The following is a 22866-nucleotide window of genomic DNA, read 5'->3' as shown; positions in this document are numbered from 1 at the left end:
TCTTATTTTTTAGGCAGGGTCTTGGCGAGCTGCCCAGGGTGGTCTCCAACTCCTGGCCTCAAGTGATCCTCCCGCCTCAGCATCCCAAATGTTGGGAATGCGACTACAGGCGCGAAACACTGAGTCTGGTTTAAGAATAGCATGTTCTTTTCCGTTTTTTGTTTTTTTGAGACTGAGTCTCGCTCTGTCGCACAGGCGAGAGTGCAGTGAAGCTATCGTGGCTCACTGCAACCTCCACCTCCCAGGTTCAAGCAATTCTCTTGCCTCAACCTCCCAGGCAGCTGGGATTACAGATGTGTACCACCACGCCCAGTTAATTTTTTGTATTTTTAGTACACACGGGGTTTCACTGTGCTAGCCAGGATGGTCTTGATCTCCTGACCTCATGATCCGCCTGCCTCGGCCTCCTGAAGTACTGGGATTACAGGCGTGAGCCATGGCGTCCAGTCAGAAAAGCGTTATTTATAAGAGGTAACTCTCCTCTGCTAAGTAGTTACATCATGCCAGTTAGTAGATACATTTTCCTCAACTGAGGAAAACAGTCAAAATTTACTGAACTCCCCAGGTACTTCAGCTTCTGCATTCCCTGATGGTTCAAGGTCTCTGCTCTCTACCCAAGAGATTGGAATAAGCTTGTTATGGCTTTAAGAGATGGTCTTCGCCGTGTGCAGGGGTTCACGCCTGTAATCTCCGCACTTTGGGAGGCTGAGGAAGGCAGATCACTTGAGGTCAGTTCAAGATGAGCCTGGCCAATATGGCAAAACCCCATCTCTACTAAAAATACAAAAACTAGCTGGGTGTGGTGGTGGGTGCCTGTAATCCTCAGGAGGCTGAGGCAGAATTGCTTGAACCCAGGAGGTGGAGGTTGCAACGAGCCGAGATGGGAGTCTGGGCAAGAGCGAGGTTCCACTTCAAAAAAAAAAAAAAAGTTGCCAGCCAACAAGTTGGGCAGAGAGGCTCATGCCTGTAATCCTAGCACTCTGGGAAGCCAAGGCAGGCAGATTGCTTGAGCCCAGGAGTTTTGAGACCAGCCTAGGAACACAGTAAAACTGTTTCTAAAAAAAACCAAAGATGAGCCGGGCATGGTGGTGCCCACCTGCAGTCCCAGCTACTTGGGAGGCTGGGGCAGAGAATCACTGGAGCCCGGGAGGTGGAGGTTGCAGCAAGTCACGACTGCACACCAGGCTGGGCAGCAGGAGTGAAACCTTGTCTGAGCTGGCAAAAACACTACATAGTTCCCAAGAAAAATGAGGTCTGAATTTTAATATTCTGGTCTGAATAATAAATCCAATGTAGATCAGAAACTATACTCTTGACCCAAGGTTTTATATACAGTAGCTCACTCATTTGTTAAATAAGGAGTTCTGAGCTCTCCAAGATACCATTTTTGAACCGAAGTGACTTAAAAGAACAGAGGGTTTAAAAACAATCTTAAAAAGGTTCCATTCCAAGGAACTAGAATACCCAGGTTTCTATCCCGTGAAACTTGCTGATGTAAAGGAGATACTATAATAAGGATCAAAAGGATATTAAAGGTTCGGATAGAAGGGTCATTCCTCCCAAACCACCCCTAAGTCTTAGCCCACAAAGGGAAGGACATTATGCTCCAATGCAGCGGTAGAGCTGTCACCAACAAAATTCTAGCAATCCGTGACCACCAATTGTTTCTTCAGAAAAAGTAACCCACTGGCTGAGTGTGGTGGCTCGCACCTTATTACCAGCACTTTGGGAGGCCGAGGTGGGTGGATCACCCGAAGTTGGGAGTTTGAGACCAGCGTGACCAACATGGAGAAACCTCGTCTCTATTAAAAAATACAAAATTAGCTGGGCATGGTGGCGCATGCCTGTAATCCCAGCTACTTGGGAGGCTGAGGCAGGAGAATCACTTGAACCCAGAAGGCGGCAACTGTGGTGAGCTGAGATCATGCCATTGTACTCCAGCCTAGGCAACAAGAGAGAAACTCCGTCTCAAAAAAACCAAACCAAACCAAACCAAACCAAACAAACAAAAAAAAACAAGAAAAAGTAATCTAAAAATTACAGGTCTCCAAATATCATACAGAAGCAAAATTTGTATACTAACACATTATAACAGAAAAAGAAAAAATCATACATACAGCAAGTCTTTTCATTTTTATTACTCAAAAAAGTTTCATTTTTTTATTTAGCTTTCTGACTCTGTGCTTGTGCCTTCAACACTTTCACAACGATTTTCTGCTCCTCGATAAGGAAAGCACGCTTGATCCTAGAAAGGAAAATACCAAATTAACCGTTTCTTTAAAATGAACTTCATTTTTTATTTAGCATAGAGAAGGCAAACATTGTAAAAGAACTAAGCAAAGCAATCAGGGAACCCAGGAAACTACAGGAAGCCCACAAATACAGAGTAAAACTTAAAAGCTGAAATTCATTTAAAGTAGGATAATCCTTCAATTTCATGCCAGTAGTTATCTGTCCTCCTTCTCAGTCAAGATAAACTATAAAGTCATTCCCACAGGAGACCACTTACGAGAGCTCTAATTTATTGTTAGGATCCAGGAATAGTGGTATTTCTTGATTTGCAAAATGTCTTAGAATATTTTAACCATATTTTTGAAAATTCCCAGTAAAAAACAACACAGAAGGGGCTATGTGCTACAAACTAAATTAAAAGGTAAAGGGATATTAGCAAGAGACACCTCACCAAGAGCAAGGATTTTAGAGCCTGTTTACAGCCAATTCCACCATACACTAGCTGCACACTGGACAAGTTACCTTCTCTATATTAAGGTACAAAATAGTTTCACACCTATTTAACAGGGAGTTTATGAGGATTAAATTTGGAAAGATTTTCTCGTCTTTGAACCTCCATCTGGGAGTGCATTTTACAGATCACTATCATTACAGTGTTGCACAGGACCTAGCAAAAAAGCAGGTCTTCCTAGCATTTGTTCAATCAGTTACCAAGAGAGGTAAAGCACTCCTCTTGCTTCAACTTAAACCTTCCCCCACCCCATTTCCCATTGGTAACCCTGGTTATCAAATAACCTAGCCTCAAAACTCTGGGTTTTCTAATTTCTTCAAATCTCCCCCAAGTGATCCTATCAGACACACATACAACTGATGTCACTTAAAAATTCCCTTAACTTACTCAAAGCACAGACCACACGCAGACCTGCTCAGCATCACAGCTAACAATGCTAATTTCTAGGCTATCCTGTAAACCTAAGTTCAAATCTTCAGGAGATAAGGCCTGAGAATTTGTATTTTTAATAAATTTTTAATAAATGTGCCCATCTGATTTTGTGTTCTGCAAAGTTTTAGAATCAAAGGCTGGGGGAAAAAAGCCAAACTTCCTCAGCTTAAAACTCATGACTTAAATCCAATGTACATTTCCATTTTCACCCACAATGTGCCAGATCAGTCTGCACTTTCCTTGCCTGGAATGTCCTTTCTGCACTCCAGGCTGGGCTACAGAGAGCGAGACTCTGTCTCTAAATAAATAAATAAAGCTAATCTACCTTTTATTCTGTAAAATCCCTCATAATCTGGCTTTTCTTTTTTTTTGAGACAGAGTTTCGCTCTTGTTGCCCAGGCTGGAGTGCAATGGCGCAATCTCAGCTCACCACAACCTGTGCCTCCCAGCTTCCAGCAATTCTCCTGCCTCAGCCTGAGTAGCTGGGATCACAGGCATGCGCCACTACGCCTTTTTGTATTTTTAGTAGAGACGGGGTTTCTCCATGTTGGTCAGGCTGGTCTCAAACTCGCAACCTCAGATGATCTGCCTGCCTCCGCCTCCCAAAGTGTCAGGATTACAGGCATAAACCACCGCACCTGGCCATAATCTGGCTTTTCTACCTTTGTTGTCCATCATCTCCTGAAACCCTATGCTCCAGGCACATGAGAACACACAGCTCTTCTGTTCCTACACTTTTAACACCTTCCACACTCCGTCTATGTTTGTCCAAATCACTAAGAGAGACTTTCTTACCCACCTCTTGAACAAAACCAAGTTCCTTTTAATCTCCACATATAGCATAAATATGTCCGCAAATTGTTACTCTGAATATCATTCCTTGCTTTGTGCAGCATTAATTATCCATAGTGAAGGAAGGATTCTCAGAATGCAACTGGTTTAAAATGAGTTGTTTCACCATTGTACTGATTAGCAGACAGTGTAACACACACACACAAGAATCTGCTAAAGAAAGCCCATCTAAGCATTTAACTTACCTGTCACGAACACATTTAGCACACATGGAACCACCATAGGCCCTGCTGACATGTTTCTTTGTTTTGGACAATCTCATAAGAACTTTAGGTCTTACAGCACGAACCTGCATAAGAAAAACATTAAGATTATTTTGTGATGCTTTAACAGAAATTTCCCTAAATTTTGTTAAGTGTTAAAGGCAAATTTAAAGTAGGTTACAAAGGGAAATGGTGTACTGATTTATCTGAAAGGCATTTCACCGCATTTCTCAGATTGGTTTAAAGTCTATGTTCTTGGCAGATTTGGCTCATGGATGATTAGTAATTCTCAACCCTCTTAGTGGTAACCTCTCCTTGATTCATTCCACCATGAAGGGATGAAAGCTCAACAAGTTCAAGACTTGTTAGGATGCTCAAAGTAAAAGGTACACTTACCCCTCGAAGTCGGCCTGGGCACACACCACATGCAGATTTTGGTGCTTTCCCAACCTTCTTGGTATAAAGGTAAACAATTCTATTACCAGGGGTTCGGGACCTAGAAAGTCAAACAGTCAATAGGTTAGCATTTTGTAGAGTAAATGATAATATATACTTAAAATTTTTAGAAATACTTACAGCCTAGTTTTGTTAGAGGCTGTATTGTAGGAAAGCCTACGTCGGTATGTCAAACGCTGGACCATTCTGAGTGCCTAAATTAAGAACAGAGTAACATCAAGTCTTTCCATTGTAATAGTAAATAAAATCTCAAAACAGCATCATGTGGTTTATTTCATTCACGTACAAATCCTTGTATGTAACACCCTTAAATTAAGATGTATTATTTATGAAAGATTTCCACATTTCAAAACTACTTGTCTTTGAAGGTGACTGATAAACAAGAGGCCAAGAATGTTAGCTTTCCTGATGGTAATCAAACGTGGTACTTCCTTAACATTGTGATGACCAGGCTCCTTACTCAGAGTCTGATTTTGTTTGGAGTGGTGTCCAGAAAAGGGCTACGAGGCCAGTTGGAGAAACACTGCTTTAAACAAAGACACAAGAAGTGAGCTCTGAAGTCCAATCCTTAACTATGCCATTTATTGGGAATACACAGGGCAAGGAGCTAGCCTCATCATCTCTAAAATGGGAATTCTGCCTACTTTATACAGCTGTCATTAGGATTAAACGACGTGAGCTATCCCTCCCAACACAATGCCTGGCACATGTATCAGGGTTCAATGTCTTGCCCTAAAGCACCACCTGCGTAAAGGCATACCCTTTAATACTAATTTTGATATTACACAAGTTTCCTTGAGTTATGTATGGCACCTGCTTTCTTCCCACTTCTGGCAACTTGATGTTATTTAGCAAATCGGTTATACAGACATGCATATGAGCAACTTCGTTAAGTGAACTACCCAAAGTAAAACATAATCAATACTTGAACTAATTAAGTCTTCCCATTCCACACCTTGTAACCACTTCATTTCATAACAATATTTTGTTATTTAAAAGAGCCTGCATTTGTTGTCACAAGCCTCTCACTATAAAATTAAACTAAAACAGAACTACCAGATACCAAAACTTGACACGTAAAGTCAGTGCGAGTGATTTATGAAGCCACTATTCTGTTTGCATTTCCAAAAGCAAGACAGAAACTTCTCTCTCACTAACACATTTTTCTCTTCCTAGACATGGGCCTTGGAAACAAAAGCCAAATAGCGAAACCACCACCCGAACTTGCCGGTCCCCGCCCTCCCAAAGACTAAGGAGGTGTACAGGCGTGCTGTGGAAACGTGGGTGCAAAATCTGAAAACGTCCAGCGATTTCCCAGTCTCAGACCGCCAAACCACAACTCTTTTGTCTCCAAACGCTGCACTTAGAAAGGAGCACAGTCCCGGGTGGTGAGCTCTGGCTACTCGCGGCTTTGGAGGGGCTACCAAGAACAAGGGATTTCCGAAGATCAAAGAAAGGAACTTCCTCACTACCAACCTCCCTGTTGTGCCCCTTACCCCTACGCCAGCTGAAATGAATGCTCCTGAGAGCTCTAGGCTTCCTCAGCTCCTCGGATGGCAGCCGATTGTGAAAGAAATAAAAACAGCGAAAAAAGAACAACAGCCATACCTGACGACAACGTCCCCGGAAGAGGAAGAAAAAAGCCTCTGTGCGTTCAAAGGTCAAATAGAATTGCGCAGGACAGGAAGTTGCGTCAGAACTAGCAGCGCGTCGGAGAGTGCGTATCCTTGTTGTACGGAAGCTGACGCACCTCTCCGACGTGGGCGGAGATGCAGGGAACCGCCACGTTGTACGGTAAGCAACTCGCCGCCCCTCTGTGGGCGGGGATGCACGCTGGCTGTCTCTATCAAGGCCATGCAGAAACCTATTGGGAATCACTGTAGAAACAAACGCAAATGACAAGCCGCAAAGGGCAGAGGTGGGACAAAGTCAACTTCCTTCGTTTTCATGGAAGCTACATGTTTAATCTAAAGGATTCCAGCTCTGTCGTTAGACCTGGGTTTAAATCCCAACTCTTGACATTTATGGTTAAGGGACCTTCGAGGACCTTCCCTTCTTTAACCTTCCCTTCTCTTTCCTTGTCATTTATTCAGAGCACAAGCTTTACAAACAAATTGGGATTTTAATCCAGTGTCTGCTAATTATTAGCTGTGTTACTTTGAGCAAGCCCTTAAATCTCTAAAAGGAAGATATTAGGAACTACCCTGCCCTGTTTTGTCATGATCAAAGGCATTATGAAGTTAAAGCACTTAGCACAGGGCCTTATAGAGAGGAAGTGCTCAGTAAATGATTACTAATCTTATGATTATGTACAAAGAGCTACTTGAGGCTTTTCATGGGTGGTAAAGTTTAACCTTTAAAACAGTACGTGAAATTTTACATTAAGTGCGCGTGTGTATTTTTCTGAGAGGAGGGTCCCTGGCTTTCATCACCCTGTCAAAGGGATTCGTGACCTCTAAAAAAGTAAAGAACTCTTTGCCTGGGCTCTAAGGGAGAATGCTAAAAGGGGCCTTTAAGTTTTTAGTCTTAGATTAGGCTCCCTGGAAACACACCTCAGAGAGACTTGAGTGTTGGTTTATGGGGAGCGCTCTTAGAATGCACCTCCAGGAAGCTGAGAAAGGTGGGGTCAGGTGATTCACAACGTGGTTGCAACTGAGGCCTCAGGTGTTCCAACAGGGAGCTCTGGAATTAGAATAAACATCATAGTTGTCCCAAATACACTAGGAAGCTCTGCCTTTGTGCTCCCACATCAGCCAGTTCTTGGCATGCTGCTCCCTGACCATGGGTGAAGCACTTTCCTGAAGCTGAAGGTAACGTCCAGTGAGGAAGAGAGCTGTGAGGCAGCTGCACTGCCCCAGAAGAGAGGATTTGGGTAGAATATCCCAGTACCCACTCAAATTTCCTTCTAGGATTTCTAATCCATCTGGCAAATCAAGAAAGCAGGCAAGTGACTGAGGGCATGTAGTCTGTCTTGAACTGTGAGGCCTATTAATTCTATCAAGCCTCACATCACTGCCATCTTTGTCACAACACCAGATGGAAGGCTCTGGTGTTGTGACATATCCTTCCCTCTGCTCACTCTCAAATAGCTGCTTCTCCCCTGACCTTGTCATCAGCTGCTTCCCTCTTTTCCAGTCCTTTGATTTTTGTCTTCTGAAATCTCTTTCGTCTCTGTGCCAGGCATTGAGATGGAAGCTTGCATAGAGAGACAAATGTGGTTTTTGAATAAATGCACTAATGAATGTATTTACTTGCAATATGTTCTCTATATTTCAAGAGAGGCTTTACAGAGCAGAAGAGAACAGGAGATGGGAGCCCTTGCCACACTATATTGTTGTTTACATATCTGTCCGTGCCTTCGCCCACTCCAGTGGATAAGAATAGTGGTCTCATTATTGTAGTTTTCTCTTAAGATACTTAATCCAGTTCCATAATACTGTTTTTCCCTCTCTTTAAATTTGTATTTGCATTTTTTCTTGATCAGTCTTGAGAGAGATATGGCGATCTTATTAAAAACTTCAAAGACAGCCAGGTACAGTGGCTCATGCCTGTTAATCCTAGCACTTCGGGAGGCTGGTACAGAAAGATCGCCTGAGACCTGGAGTTAAAGATCAGCCTGGGCAACATAGCGAGATGCCCATCTCTGCAATTTTTTTTTTTTTTTTTAATTAGCCAGGTGTTGTAGCACATGCCTTTAGTCCCACCTACTCAGGAGGCTGAGGCTGGAGGATCACTTAAGCCTAGAAGTTTGAGGCTGCAGTGAACCATGATTGTGCCACCATACCCCAGCCTCATCCCCAGCAACAGAATGAGATCCTGTCTCAATAATAGTAATAATAATAGATGTATGAAACTTTGGTATATGACAAAGGTAATAGATTGGTGGGGAAAGATTTGTGACTATTCAGTAAATGAAGTTGGGAAAAATGGTTATACATATGAAAAGAAAAAAAATTGTATCCTTAAGTCACTCTACACAGAAAAAGAAAAAAAAAAACAACCTTAAATGAGTCAATAATAAGGCTTTAATTTATTAGGAAATACAGGTGAATATCTTATAGACCTTGGAGTAGAAAAGGATTTTTTAAACAAGACACAAAAAGCACAAACTCAGAAAAGACCAATAAATCTGACCACATTACAATTAATAGCTTTTATCGAAAAACCCTTAAGTAAGCAAATGTTAAACCTCAAAGGTTCCCAGTCCAAGCCAAAAAAAGTATGATAGGTTCACCTTATTTTAATTTCACAAAAATTTGTAAAATATGTAGTAAGTGCACACAGAAATTAATGAACAGAGAACAAAGAGAGATTAAAAAAACAAATGAGGTTATTTAGGCCGGGTGTGGTAGCTCACGCCTGTAATCTCAGCACTGTGGGAGGCCAAGGCAGGTGGATAACTTGAGGCAAGGAGTTTGAGACCAGCCTGGCCAACATGGAAAAACTTCGTCTCTACTAAAAATACAATAATTAGCTGGGCATGGTGGCAGGTGCCTGTAATCGCAGATACTCAGGAGGCTAAGGCACAAGAATCACTTGTGCCTGGGAGGTGGAGGTTGCAGGGAGCCAAGATTGCACCACTACATTTCCGCTGAAGTTTGCCAGCCTGGGCAACATAGAGAGACTCTGTCTCTAAAAAAAATTTTTAAGGGATTTTGTACACGTGATTATGATTACTAATCTGTAGACTAAAAATGAAGCCAAAATTAGAAGGAGAATGAAGGAATGTGTTGCAAGACACCAAAAGCTTTTGTTATGCTAAAAATAGAATTCATTATTGGCAGTTGTTTTTTCTTTCTTTCAGTACTTTGAATATATAATTATATTGGATTTTTTTTTTACTTCCATAATCTATTGAGAAGTCAGAAATTATAATTATTATTATTTTTTTTGCTTCTTTAAAGAGAATTTGTCTTTTTTCTCTAGTAGTCCTCTAAAACATTTTCTCTTTAGATTTAGTTTCTAGTAGTTTTAGTATGATATGCTTAGGTTTGCTCTTCTTTTTATTCTGTGGGTTGATAGGGACATTTAAGTCAATATCTTGATCTCTTTCATGAGGTTTAGAAAATTCTCACCCATTTATTTGTTCAAATATTGTTTCTGCCCTATTCCCCACTCTCTTTCTGGGACTGCAGTTGCATACTGTATCCATATCACTGTATCTCAAGATATTTCTCCTGGTAATCAGTTGCTGTGTAACAAACCATTGCAAACTTAGTGGCATAAAATAACCATTTTAGTATGCTCATGGATTACATGGATCAGGAATTTCTACATGGTATAATGAGAATAGTTTGCCTTTACTATGTAATGATTGGAGCCTCAACTTGGGGGTAACTTGAACAGCTAAGGTGTGCATGGGTTCTCTAGAGAAACAGAACCCATAGAATATACATTTATTTATTTATTATAGGAATTGGCTCATGTGATTATGAAGGCTGAGGGGCCCAACAATCTGCCATCTGCAAGCTGGAAAACCAGGACAGTTGGTGGTATAAGCCCTAGTCTGAGTCCAGAGTCCCAAAAGCCAGGAGTGCTGATGTTCAAGAACAGAGAAGATGAATGTCCCACCTTAAGCAGAGAGAAACTTCACTCTCCTCCACATGTTTTTCTATTCAGACCCTCAACAAATTGGATGATACTCACCAACATTGTTGAGGCAATCTTCTTTACTTAGTATACTGATTCCAATGCTAATCTCTTCTGGAACCACCTTCACAGACACATAGAAATAATGTTACCCGCTCTCTGGGCTTCTCTTAGCCCAGTCAAGTTGACACATGAAATTAATCATCGGGCTAGGCATGGTGGCTCACACCTGTAATCCCAGTGGCTTTGGGAGGCCAAGGTAGACAGATTGCTTGCATTCAGGAGTGTGAGACCAGCCTGGGCAACATGGCAAAACCCCATCTCTACCAAAAATACAAAAAATTAGCCAGGTATGGTGGTGCACACCTGTGGTCTCAGCTACTCAGGAGGCTGAGGTGGTAGGATCACTTAAGCCTGGGAGGCAGAGGTTGCAGTAAGCTGAGATGGCACCACTGCACTCCAACCTGAGTGACAGAGTGAGACCCTATCTGAAAAAAAAAAAATTAATTAATCATCATGGGGTAGGGGTAGAGGGTGGAATTATCTGAATTCTTTTTAGTTTAATGCCTGGATTGGGCTGCTTCAAAGGCTGGGCTCTCATGTGGAACTGTCAACCAGAGCAACTACATATAGCCTTTCTATAAAGCTTAGAATTCTCACAAACAGCAATTTGGTTCTGGGAGGGAGGTTCTCAAGAGAAAGCAGCTAGAAAAACAGCACTCTAAGAGAAACAACAGAAGATGCATGGCCTTGGAAGTCACATAGCTTCACTTCAGTCATACTCTATTGGTTAATGGTGTCACAAACCTAAGAAGATTTGAAGGCAGTAGACATATATCCTCATTCTTGATGGAAAGATTATCAGTGATTTTAAGATTATATTTTAAAACCATCATAGTTTCTTTCCCTCTCTTTAATATTTAAATCTCTTTGTTCTTACATGCCTCATTCTGTTTTCTTCTGACCTGTCTTCCAGTCCAGCAATGTCTAATGTGCTGTTAAAACCATCGATCAAGTTTGTAATTTCAGTTATTGCGTTTTTCTATTGTAAACTTTCAATTTGTTTCTCTGTTTATATTTCCTATACTAGGCTGAAATTTTCAGTCTTGACTTTTTTCCTTGAATCTTTAAACACATTTAGCGTAGTTATTTCAATGTTTCGTTATCTGGGTTTTCTTTTTCTTTCTTTCTTTTTTTTTGTTTGTTTTGTTTTGTTTTTTTTTTTTTTGAGACGGAGTCTTGCTCTGTCGCCCGGGCTGGAGTGCAGTGGCCAGATCTCAGCTCACTGCAAGCTCCGCCTCCCGGGTTTACGCCATTCTCCTGCCTCAGCCTCCCGAGTAGAGTAGCTGGGACTACAGGCGCCCGCCACTTCGCCCGGCTAGTTTTTTGTATTTTTAGTAGAGATGGGGTTTCACCGGGTTAGCCAGGATGGTCTCGATCTCCTGACCTCGTGATCCGCCCGTCTCGGCCTCCCAAAGTGCTGGGATTACAGGCTTGAGCCACCGCGCCCGGCCTCGTTATCTGGGTTTTCTTAGGATCTCTTTCTACGGTCTGATGTTTCTTTTGGTTTTATGAAAAATTGATTTTAGGCCCTAGATATTTACTGGTTTTCTAAGACCACATTGTTTTAATTCAAGATGCTTTGTATAATATGATTTAATATCTAGTAAGACTGATCCCTCCCAATGTTGTTCTACTTTTTCAGGGTTTTAATGACAATTCTTACTGATTATTACATACACATTTTAGCATCAACTTGTTTAACTCCAGACAAAAGTTGACATTTTTATTTGTCAATTTTGTATATTAACTTAGGGAGATTTGACATCTTTATGATCCTGAGTCATCCTATCTAAGAACATGGAATATCTACTTCCTATGTCCTTAAAGTTTTATCCCTAAAAGCTCTGTACATTTCTTATTAAGTTTATCTCTAGGTATTTTATCTGTTTTGTTGCTAACATAAGTGGTATACTCTTTCCCACTACTCCATTTAATTGTTTTCTTTTAAATTGAAGGCTATGGATTTTTGTCTATTCGTGTATGCCCTGCTACCTTACTGAATTATCTTATGATTGGTATTAACTTTTTATTGATTTTATTTTTTTCAGGTATTACCTCTTCCTTTCTAATTCTTACACCTGTTGTTCAATCCCATTGGCTAATATCTCAACTGCAATACTAAATAGAAATAGTAGTCTAGATTAATGGCATTTTTGTCTTATTCCCAAATGCAGGAAAGCATCCATGTTTCTCCACTATGACATATGTTAATAAGAAAATAGCCACTGATTACCATTTCTTTTTTTAAGCCATGTCAGGAATGGATATTAATTTATGAGTTGCCTTCTCACTATCTATTAAGATGAGAGTTTAAATTTTCTCCTGCCAATTGTATTAAAGTATAGAATATACACTTATGTACAGTACATAGTGCTTGGTAATGATAATAAATGACTATGTTACTGGTTTATGTATTGACTATACAATACTTTTCTCATTATTTTATTTATTATTATTATTTTTTTGAGATGGAGTCTCACTCTGTCACCCAGGTTGGAGTGCAGTGGTGTAATCTTGGCTCACTGCAACCTCCGCCTCCTGGTTCAAGCTATTTTCCTGCTTTTAATCTCTTTACTTTATCTCTTAAAAAATACCTTTATTAATCCTGTGATTATTTGTGAATAGGCCAATTATAGTCATATGTTGCTTAACGACAGAGATACATTCTGAGAAATGTGTTGTTTCGTCTTTGTGTGAACATCATAGAGTGTACTTACACAAACCTAGATGGTAGAGTCTACTGCACACCTAGGCTTTATAGTATAGCCTTCTGCTTCTAGGCTACAAACCTGTACAGTATGTTACTGCGGTGAATAGTGTAGGCAATTGTAACACAATGGTAAGTATTTGTGTATGTACACATATCTAAACATAGAAAAGGTAGAAGAAAAATATGGTATAAAAGATAAACAATGGTACACCTGTGTAGGGCACTGACTATGAAGGGAGTTTGCAGGACTGGAAGTTGCTCTGGGTGAGTCAGCGAGTGAGTGGTGAGTGAATGGGAAAGACTAGGATATTATTATACAATACGGTAAACTTTATAAACACTACACACTTTATATACACTATATATATTTATAGTGTATATATAAATATAGTGTATATATGAATATATAGTATATATAAATATACAAATATATACTGTATATAATATATAATAAACATAAATATAAATATATAGTGTATATTTACACTATATATAAAAGTATATGTAGTGTATATATGCTATATATATTTTATATACACTAAATTTATACAAAATTTTCTTTCTTCAATAATAAACTAACCTTAGTAAGCTTACTGTTACTTTTTTACTTCATAAAGTGTAAAACAAATTTTTAACTTTTTGATTTTTTGGTAATAACACTTAGCTTAAAACACAAACACATTGTACAGCTGTACAAAAATAATTTCCGTCCTTGTATCATTACTCTATGAGCTTCATTCTCTTTTTAAAATTTTTTAAGCCCTTTTGTTAAAAACGGACACACACACACATTAGTCTAGACCTACACAGCGTCAAGATAATCAATATCACTGTCTTCCTCTGCCACATCTTGTCCCATCTTGTCTTCACGGGCAATAACATGCATGGAGCTGTCATCTGCTATTATAACAATGCCTTCTTATGGAATGTCTCCTGAAGGACTTGCCTGAGGTTGTTTTACAGTTAAGTTTTTTTGTTTTTTTGTTTTTTTTTTTTGGTAAGCAGGAGGAGTACACTCTAAAATAATGAGACCAGGCATGGTGGCTCACACCTGTAATCCCAGATACTTGGGAGACTGAGGCAGGAGAATAGCTTCAACCGGGAGGTGGAGGTTGCAGTGAGCCAAGATCACACCACTGCACTCCAACCTGGGTGACAGAGTGAGACTCCATCTCAAAAAAATAACAATAAATAAAATAATGAGAAAAGTGTAGTATAGTCAATACATCAACCAGTAACATAGTCGTTTATTATCATTCCCAAGCATTATGTACTGTACATAAGTGTATATGCTATACTTTTATACAGCTGGCAGGATGGTAGGTTTTTCTACACCAGCATTACTGCAAACATGTGAGTAACATGTTATACTATGATGGTTGTGATGGCCACCACATCATTAAGTGATAGGAAAGTTACAGCTCCATTTCAATCTTATGGAACCACTGCCTTATGTATGCAGACTGTCATTGACCAAAATGTCATTATGCAGCACAAGACTGTATATAAGTTACATTACATTTTGTGTATTAAAAGGATTAACTGGTTCAGTGTAAACATTTAAAATATGTCATGGCTTGCTTGAGCTGTAATTTAGCAACAACTTTTGCTACAAAGAGTTAAAATATCAGAGCCACTCTAAATAACCACTGTAAATTTTAGAAATAGGAATTTGAAACAAATTAGATTTTTCTAATAGAAATGTTCTGAGCCTAAAGCCCTAAAGGGGAGTAAGGAAACCAATTAACTTTAATTTAAATAATCATGTCTTAAGTAGCAAATGAGCCAAGTTCTATTGTTAAAGAACAACTGTACTAAATCCCAGAAAGGTTGGATTCAAAATGGCATAAATGCAGTGGTTTCACATCTTATTAATGAATTAAGTTTCTATTGGTCATTGTAGCCTCTGCTTGTTGTCTTAGTGGACATTGTTACTAGAGTAGAGGAAGGGAATGATTGAGATTAAGGGTAGAATAATTATGTACAATTCCCATTTATGTTCCCATTGTTAGTAACTTTTTAAAAGCAACCAATGAAAGAGCTAATAATTCTATTCCTGGGAAAAATTAAGAAAATCTGAGCAAAGCTTATTTTCTTCTTCTAAAGCTTGTATATGTAGTATATGATTTTCTATTTGTACTTGCTGTTTAAAAACAATGTATATATAATGATTGAGGTCACCATGCTGTTTTATATACAAACATGCCCAGTATTTATAACCACAATGACTGAATTTCTACCTATGTCTATAAGCATTAAAGCAACCATCAAAAATGTATTAATAAGGCATATATTATTAATAAGGTATAATACAGTAGATACTAAACTCATGCCTGGAGTTTTATTCTGGATGAGATAATGTAGGAGAGTAGGAAGAGAATGAGTTTGGCAAGCAGTTTGAAGCCAGATGATGGAAAGTTTTAAATGCTCTGCTTAAAGGCTTAAATTGTTTCTCTTGTGCCTTCTCTTTTGATTTCTTTCTCCTCACGTGCTACCTTTGTGACCTTCAGAAAGCAAGTTAACCTCACTGAGACTGTCTCTTTATCTGTAACATGGAAGTGGGAATCCCGTATTGTGGGTGTGCTGGGGGAATTAACGGAGATAAAGCACATGGCTGAGGCTGGCACACCATGGCCGCTCAATAGATAATTGGTCTTAGTATTGTTTTCTAGAAATGAAATGCTGCCTTCTGTTCTTCCTTATTAACCAGTTTTGCACATCACTGTTACATCTTATACCTTACTAATGTTTGGTGGGTTCTTAGGAGAACCTTTTTATTTCCTTGTGGTATTTTGGGGAACTCTAGAAAAACCGCTATAGAATTTATCAAAATGGAAAAATAGCATGGATTGACAAAAAAGGGCAAAAGGAGTTAAAAAGATTAGTGTGTCAACTCCTTGACTTTCTGGAGATCCTTTTTTTTTTTAAATTTTTCCAAAACGGAGCCAGTGCCTTTGTGTCTTGTTCCATGACCTGTGTCTTTTTCCAATTATTTATGCAAATAAAGACAACTGTTTTCCTATGAAAGCTTGGTGAAGGAATGCTATAGAAAAATCCAGTGCATTTTCATTATTGCTTGCTCAACAGCAATACTCTTTTGTAGCAAGAAGAAAATAATTTTGCAAAATGCTCCCCCACCCCCACATGAAAAGTAAAAAGTACATAATATCATGTTTGTGTTGAAACTTTTTCTTCCAAAATGTCATAACCCCATACGAAGGAGAATTAAAATCCCGTTATTTTAATTTACATCTAGCCACAAGATAAGTAAAGTTATCATTGAAATTCTAATTAAATGGGATGATTGACTAAGGTAGCACATCAAAGAAGAGAAGTGAATATGATAAGTCGAAGACTTATTAATTAGTCTGCGTGGAAGAAATTCCAGGGATGTCAAGCTGAGCCTGCTGCAAGGAGAAAAAAAGCAGACAAGAAAACGTTCGTTTCTTTGAAGTTAGGAACTGAGATAGTGATGGAGGTAATTGCGTCTGACTGGATCCAGTAATGAAGAGCTGTAAATCAGACTGCAGAATCGAAAGGAAGATTCAAGTAACGAATGTGGCTGCCTCCCCCTGCTGTGAAGAAACAGAATGCAGAGCGCACTAATTGACCCAGCCTATTTCCCAGTAGTTCTCTGTTATTATTTATTAATTTTTAATTTCTGAATTATTTACGTCCTGGGAAATTATTCTTGACAGCCTGTTAGGCGTGCCAAAGTTAATGGAGGATGAAAGGACTGGTACCAGAATTAGCAGGGATGTAGTCACAGGCTACTGGATTTAATGATTTTGGAAAGAAAAATTGATTTCACACAGCGTGTCACTTTATACTACTTTAGGGATACACCAGCTATTTGATTAATTGAGGAATAACCAATTCAAAGTATATTTGAAGTGTAAATGAGTCACAGTGCTCAGCTGTTTACTTTTCTCTCTTTCTGAGAGATCTGAATTTTCTTCAAGCTGATGATTAAAAGCTGATGAAGACACACTTGCATGCTTTGAATGCACACCTGTTTGATTCGTATTAAACTCAGAAGGGAGGAAAACCCTGAAGTACATGAGAAGATAGTTTCACTTATTTTTTTCTCCATTCTAATCGCTTTATGTGATTTCTTTCCTCCAGCATATAGCACAGCAGTAGTTGCAATCCGCATCCCTTAAGAACGAGGCTTAAGAAAGTTTCTCATTTGCTTTATGACCTGTGAGCACAATCAGAAAGAAGCAGTGCTTGCTAGTGAATAGAAGAACCAAGTAGAAAAGATGTATTAATAGAAAACAATGACTTTAATGAATAAGGGAAGAGGATTAATCTATTAGGAAAATGAGGCAGAAATATGCCATCGCCATCCAGGCTAAAAGCCCTGTGTCATTTCTGTCTTCTCCCTTTCCGGGCTCCCTCATTAGCCACCCTCTTTGTTCAGCTATCTTTGGCCTAGTCCTCTAACTGGTTTTCTTAGGTCAAGTCTTCCTCTTCTATTATATTCTATCTTGGTGGTTCCCAAATTTTAATGTGCAAACAAATTGCTTGGGGCTCTTGCTACTGTACAGGTTTAGATTCTGTGGGTCTGGGATGGGGGCCTGACATTCTGCATTTCTAGCAGGCCCCAGGTAAAGCCCATGCTTCTGGTCCCTGACCACTCTTTGAGCAGCAAGGTTCTACAAAACTCTGAGAGGCACATTTTCTTTAAAACACTGATTTTAACCATGTAACTCTCTCATTCAGACACTTGAAGTGATTTTCAGTGCCTACAGGTAAATACAGATTCCTTAGCATGGCATTCAAGGTCTTCTGAATATGACCACAACCTGCCCTTGTAGGCATATCCTATACTTTCCCATCTCCAGGCTTATGTTTTTGTTTTTTCTTCTTTGTGAAACACCTTTGTCTTTGGAAATTCTACCAGTGCCTCAAGGCACATTTCAAATTCCACATCCTCAGTGTTGGCCCACTCAATAAGACATGAGCTGTCCTTCAAACTCTTCCTCTCATACCTTTTTACTTTTTTTTTTTTTTTTTAACTGGTTTCTTGAGAAAGAACAGATGTTTTACCTCTTTCTTGCTGTGTGGTATCTTCAGTCTCATATAATTGCTATTAATATTGTAATTTCTCCCTGTTCGCATACAGAATTGTGAGTTATGTAAGAGTAGGGACTGTTCCTCTGCTTTGCAGAGCACAGAGTATGTATCTCACTAATATTTCAGTTAAACTGAACTATGTAAGAACATTCTCTCCATAGTCGTTCCTACTCTTACAAATTTGCAGCGTCTCTGAAATCCTTCAGAATAGCTCACAGATCCTGATTTTTTGTTAATTTATTCATTCATCAACTTACCCATTTAGTCATAAGCATTTGAGGGTTCTTTCTGTGTCAGTGCAGTGCGAGGGACTGGAAATATTGAAGTAAAACAACAGTCTTTCACTCCTAAGCTCCATTGATTCCCCCTCCCTGCATTTATGTCCTGCTCCCCCACTTCTATATTTACTAATGTCAACCCCCAAATATAACTTATATAAGCAATAATTCTGTCTAGGCACGGTGGCTCACGCCTGTAATCCCAGCACTTTGGGAGGCCGAGGCAGGTGGATCACTTGAGGTCAGGAGTTCAAGAACAGCCTGGCCAACATGGTGAAACCCCATCTCTACTAAAAATGCAAAAATCAGCCGGGCATGGTGGCAGGCACCTGTAATCCCAGCTACTTGGGAGACTGAGGCACAAGAATCGCCTGAACCCAGAAGGCAGAGGCTGCAGTGAGCTGGAATCATGCCACTGCCCTCCAGCCTGGGTGACAGAGTGAGACTCTATATATAAAAAAAAAAAAATGAAAATAAAAATAAATTATATAAGCAATACTTCATATATATTTTTAAAAACCAAAATTCTTCCTGAAAATTCTTGTAACTGTTGTAGGCTCAAGCACCATTACCTCAGAATATGGATTTCCATGAATCCTGAGAGACTTTCTGCTGAATCTGGACCTTACATTCATTTTTCTCTCGAAAGGATTTAAAAACCCTTAAAGCCTTGGCCATTCACTACACTACATTTCTCACCTCACCCCCACCCCCCAGGACCCATTTTTCAGCCTTACATCAGTTCTCAAACTGTTGCTTCTACCTGATCTAATCTCTCTGAGGGGAGGGCACTTCAACATATTTAGAAAACTTACCCCTTCATTTCTCCTGTCCTCTTATTCTGTCTGTTCTATTTGTGTTTCGTGCCCCTTACCCGACCCTGATTTCCAGCCTTAATCCCTATACCGTACCAAATGGAGAGGGAAAAAACATTTTTAAAAAGTTTCTAATTTTGTATCTTTCATAAAGATTCAGTCAAGCATAAACCACAACAAGCACGTGTGACACAAAGTGTGTGACAGGGAAATGTCCAGGAGTCTAATTGTCTAAACTAATTAAAAGAGACCAAAAAATTATATCATGATTCTTTAGTTGCAGGCAACAGAAGCCAACTCTGGGTAACAAGCAAAAAGGGAAGGAGAAGGATGCAAGGGCTGCTCAGAGAATAGATAATATTATAAATGTTAATGACAATAATATGAGACTGAAGATACCACATACTAAGAGGTAAAACATTTGTCCTTTCTCAAGAAACCAGTTACAAAAAAAAAAAAAAAAAAAAAAAAAGTAAAACAGGTATGAGAGGAAGAGTTTGAAGGAGAACTCATGTCTTACTGAGTAAGAGAAGGTTAGAAAAGCCAACCTTGATTCTGGTTCTCCTTGAATCCTGGCTGTTCAGCTTTTCCTCCACTGATTTTTACCAGTGGAAGCCAAGGAACTCTAACTGATACAAGAAACAGTTGCAATAGCAGGTGCTCAGTAGAGGTTTGCTCATCATCCATGTGGTTTTTCAGATATGAGCAGGTGAGTTTTTACTCTTTCACAGCTCTAGAAGATTTACTAAGAAAAACATCCTTAAAGAAAAGGCAGTCAAAGAAAGTTCTAATGGCAATATTTATTAATACTACTTAAAAGGCCAAACTCTGTAGCTGCTGAGATAAAGCAAAATGAAAGTAAAGAAACTTTTGTTGGGATATTTTAGGCCAATATGTTTATATCACCATACGAATGAGTGATTCAACCTACTAGTTATTAAGGAATATTACAAAGCAAAAGCAATGTGGTTCTGGTGTAAGGATAGACAAATGGAACAGAGGGAGAGTTCAGAAATAGATCTGTGTGCATATGGAAATTTGATATACAATAAACGTGGTAAAAAATGGAAAAGAATGCCTTGTTTAGAATATAGTGTTGGGAAAACTGGCTCACATCTGGAGAAAAAGCTGGACTTTTACATTACGCTATACAAAGATGGACTCTAAATGAATTAAAGACCTAAATGAGACAGGTAAGTATTCGAACCAGTAGAAGAAAATAAAGAATTACCTTTGTGAAGTTTATTAAACCATTGAAGTACAAACAATAAGTGAAAAATTGATGATTTAGCTACATTAATGTAAGGCATTTTGTTCAGCAAAGGATACCAAAAACAAAGTTAATAGACAAGGAGAAGATAGTTGCAACATCCAAAACAAAGGATATTTACATCAGTGCTGTCCACTAGAAATAAAATGTGAGTCACGTATGTAATTTAAAATTTTTAGTCACGTTAAAAAGTAAAACCATTCTGGCCAGGCATCGTGGCTCATGCCTGTAATCCCAGCACTTTAGGAGGGTAAGGTGGGTGGATTGCTTGAGCTCAGTTCAATTCCAGCCTGGGCAATATGGTGAAACCCTGTCTCTACAAAAAATAAAAATAAAAATTAGGCATGGTGGCTCGCACCTGTAGTCCCAGCTACTTAGGGGGCTGAGGCTGGAGGATCACTTAAGCCCAGGAGGCAGAGATTGCAGTGAGCTGAGATTGCACCACTGTACTCCAGCCTGGGCAACAGAGTGAGAACCTGTCTCAAACAAAAAGAAAAAAAAGAAATGGATAAAGTCATTGTTGCTGATTTTTATTCTGAAGAGTTTCAATTTCAACATAAATTGTTGTTCCTGTCTGGCTAAATCACAAATAAGCTCTTTCTTTCTTTTGGAGTTTAAAATTTAGCTTGTTCATATGTAGTGTGATATCTGTGAGAAAACATAAATCATATTGTCATTTTGTCTTTGATTATTGAATATTCCTTCCAATTCAGGAACATGTTAAATTGGAGTTAAAAGTATTTTCTAAAAATTCTTCCACAACTCTATCAACGAGCACAGGCAGAGAACACAAGATTACAAAAATCATCATCTTCTATTTCTTTCAAAAGTTCCATAACTTGGCAATGATTTATAGCATTAGTGTATAGATACTAAATAACATTTATTTATTTATTTATTTATTTATTGAGATGGAGTCTCACTCTGTAGCCCAGGCTGGAGTGCAGTGGCGCGATCTCAGCTCACTGCAACCTCTGCCCCTCCAGGTTTAAGCAATTCTCTGCCTCAGCCTCTGGAGTAGCTGGGATTACGGGTGCACGCCACCATGCCTGGCTAATTTTTTGTATTTTTAGTAGAGGCAAGGTTTCACCATCTTGGCCAGGCTGGTCTTGAACTCCCGACCTCATGATCCACCCGCCTCAGCCTCCCAAAGTGTTGGGATTACAGGTGTGAGCCACCATGCCCAGCTAGTTATTTATTTATTTTGAAACAGTCTTGCTGTGTCACCCAGATGGGAGTGAAGTGATACAATCTCGGCTCACTGCAACCTCTGCCTCCTGGGCTCAAGCGATTCTCCTGCCTCAGCCTTCCTAGTAGCTAGGATTACAGGTGCCCGCCACCATACCTGGCTATTTTTTGTATTTTTAGTAGAGACCGGGTTTCGCCATGTTGGCCAGGCTAATCTCGAACACCTGACTTCAGGTGATCTGCCTGCCTCGGCCTCCCAAAGTGCTGGGATTACAGGTGTGAGGCACCACGCCTGGCCCTAAATGACTTTAAAGTAATTGTACTCCGTAACACTTTTCATACAGTGTGCTTTAAAAAACTGAGCACAGAGATTTTCAGTACGTATCACACAGTGGAACAAAGCAATAAATGAAATAAAAATCTCTTGTCTTCCCATACCAACAAATCTGGATTTTTACCTAACATAGATGGGCCACCCTCTGTCATTACAGGCACAAATTCTTCTTTGATGATTATAAAAGATGAAAAACTACTCCAGAAATTTACATGTTTCTAATTCCAATTTAATAAAACTTCATAATTTTGGAAGTCCTTTGAGACACAAGTATACCCAAAGTATTAATAGACATTGTCCTTTTTTTTGAGATGGAGTCTCACTTTGTAGCCCAGACTGGAGTGCAGTGGTGCGATCTTGGCTCACTGTAACCTCCACCTCCCAGGTTCAAGTGATTCTCCTGCCTCAGCCTCCTGAGTAGTTGGATTTCCAGGTGCCTGCCACCATGCCTGGCTAATTTTTTTTTTTTTTTAAGTAGAGGCGGGGTTTCACCATGGTAGCCAGGCTGGTCTTGAACTCGTGACCTAAGGTAATCCACCCGCCTCGGCCTCCCAAAGTGCGGGGAATACAGACGTGAGCCACCATGCCCAGCCAACATTGTCTCTTATATCACATCATCCGAAAAGTACTTGTAATTTTTTGAATTGTTAATCAATTGATCTTTGATACTGTATTGTTAGAAAGTTCTTGTAATCTGTGAGCCATTGTTTAATGGCTTAGTTGAAGGTCTTTCACTTTTTGTAAAATATCTTTTTTAGTCTTTTTCTCATAATTTTCTAGGAAATTTTCCACAACTGAAATCATTTGTTTTACTATCTGACTAAAAATAACTTTCATTTTTCATCCCTCCCTTT

General features: G+C 39.4%; 2 protein-coding genes across 4 annotated transcripts in view; one reads left to right on the top strand and one right to left on the bottom strand.

The window, feature by feature from the left end:
* Positions 1–2114: 2114 nt before the first annotated feature.
* RPL34 (ribosomal protein L34) lies at positions 2115–6339 on the bottom strand. Of its 2 annotated transcripts, none has more exons than XM_023220058.2 (5): positions 6295–6339; positions 4807–4880; positions 4627–4726; positions 4213–4316; positions 2115–2245 (listed from the first exon to the last, which is right to left on the bottom strand). In XM_023220058.2, exons 2-5 carry the CDS (start codon positions 4869–4871, stop codon positions 2161–2163), a joined length of 354 nt encoding a protein of 117 aa, XP_023075826.1. In that variant the 5' UTR covers positions 4872–4880; positions 6295–6339; the 3' UTR covers positions 2115–2160. The 2 variants fall into 2 exon arrangements, with proteins under 2 accessions (XP_023075826.1, XP_023075827.1); XM_023220059.2 differs by lacking the exon at positions 6295–6339 and adding an exon at positions 6183–6265.
* A 115-nt stretch (positions 6340–6454) lies between these two features.
* LOC111547935 overlaps positions 6455–22866 on the top strand; it is an 89179-nt gene continuing 72767 nt past the window's right edge. Inside the window, exon 1 of one of the 2 annotated variants that reach the window (XR_003309597.1) lies at positions 6455–6604. Coding sequence is in view for 1 of the 2 variants with exons in the window: in XM_023220064.2 (XP_023075832.2) it covers positions 6582–6604 (23 nt within the window). In the remaining variant the exon portion in view is untranslated. The remainder of the gene's footprint in view (positions 6605–22866) is intronic. The other variant, XM_023220064.2, reaches the window with a different exon arrangement.

The sequence above is a fragment of the Piliocolobus tephrosceles genome, chromosome 3 (assembly GCF_002776525.5).
Source record: "Piliocolobus tephrosceles isolate RC106 chromosome 3, ASM277652v3, whole genome shotgun sequence".
Taxonomy (NCBI): domain Eukaryota; kingdom Metazoa; phylum Chordata; class Mammalia; order Primates; family Cercopithecidae; genus Piliocolobus; species Piliocolobus tephrosceles.
The sequence above is the reverse complement of the archived record's forward strand: the minus strand, read 5'-3'. Positions and strand labels throughout refer to the sequence as shown.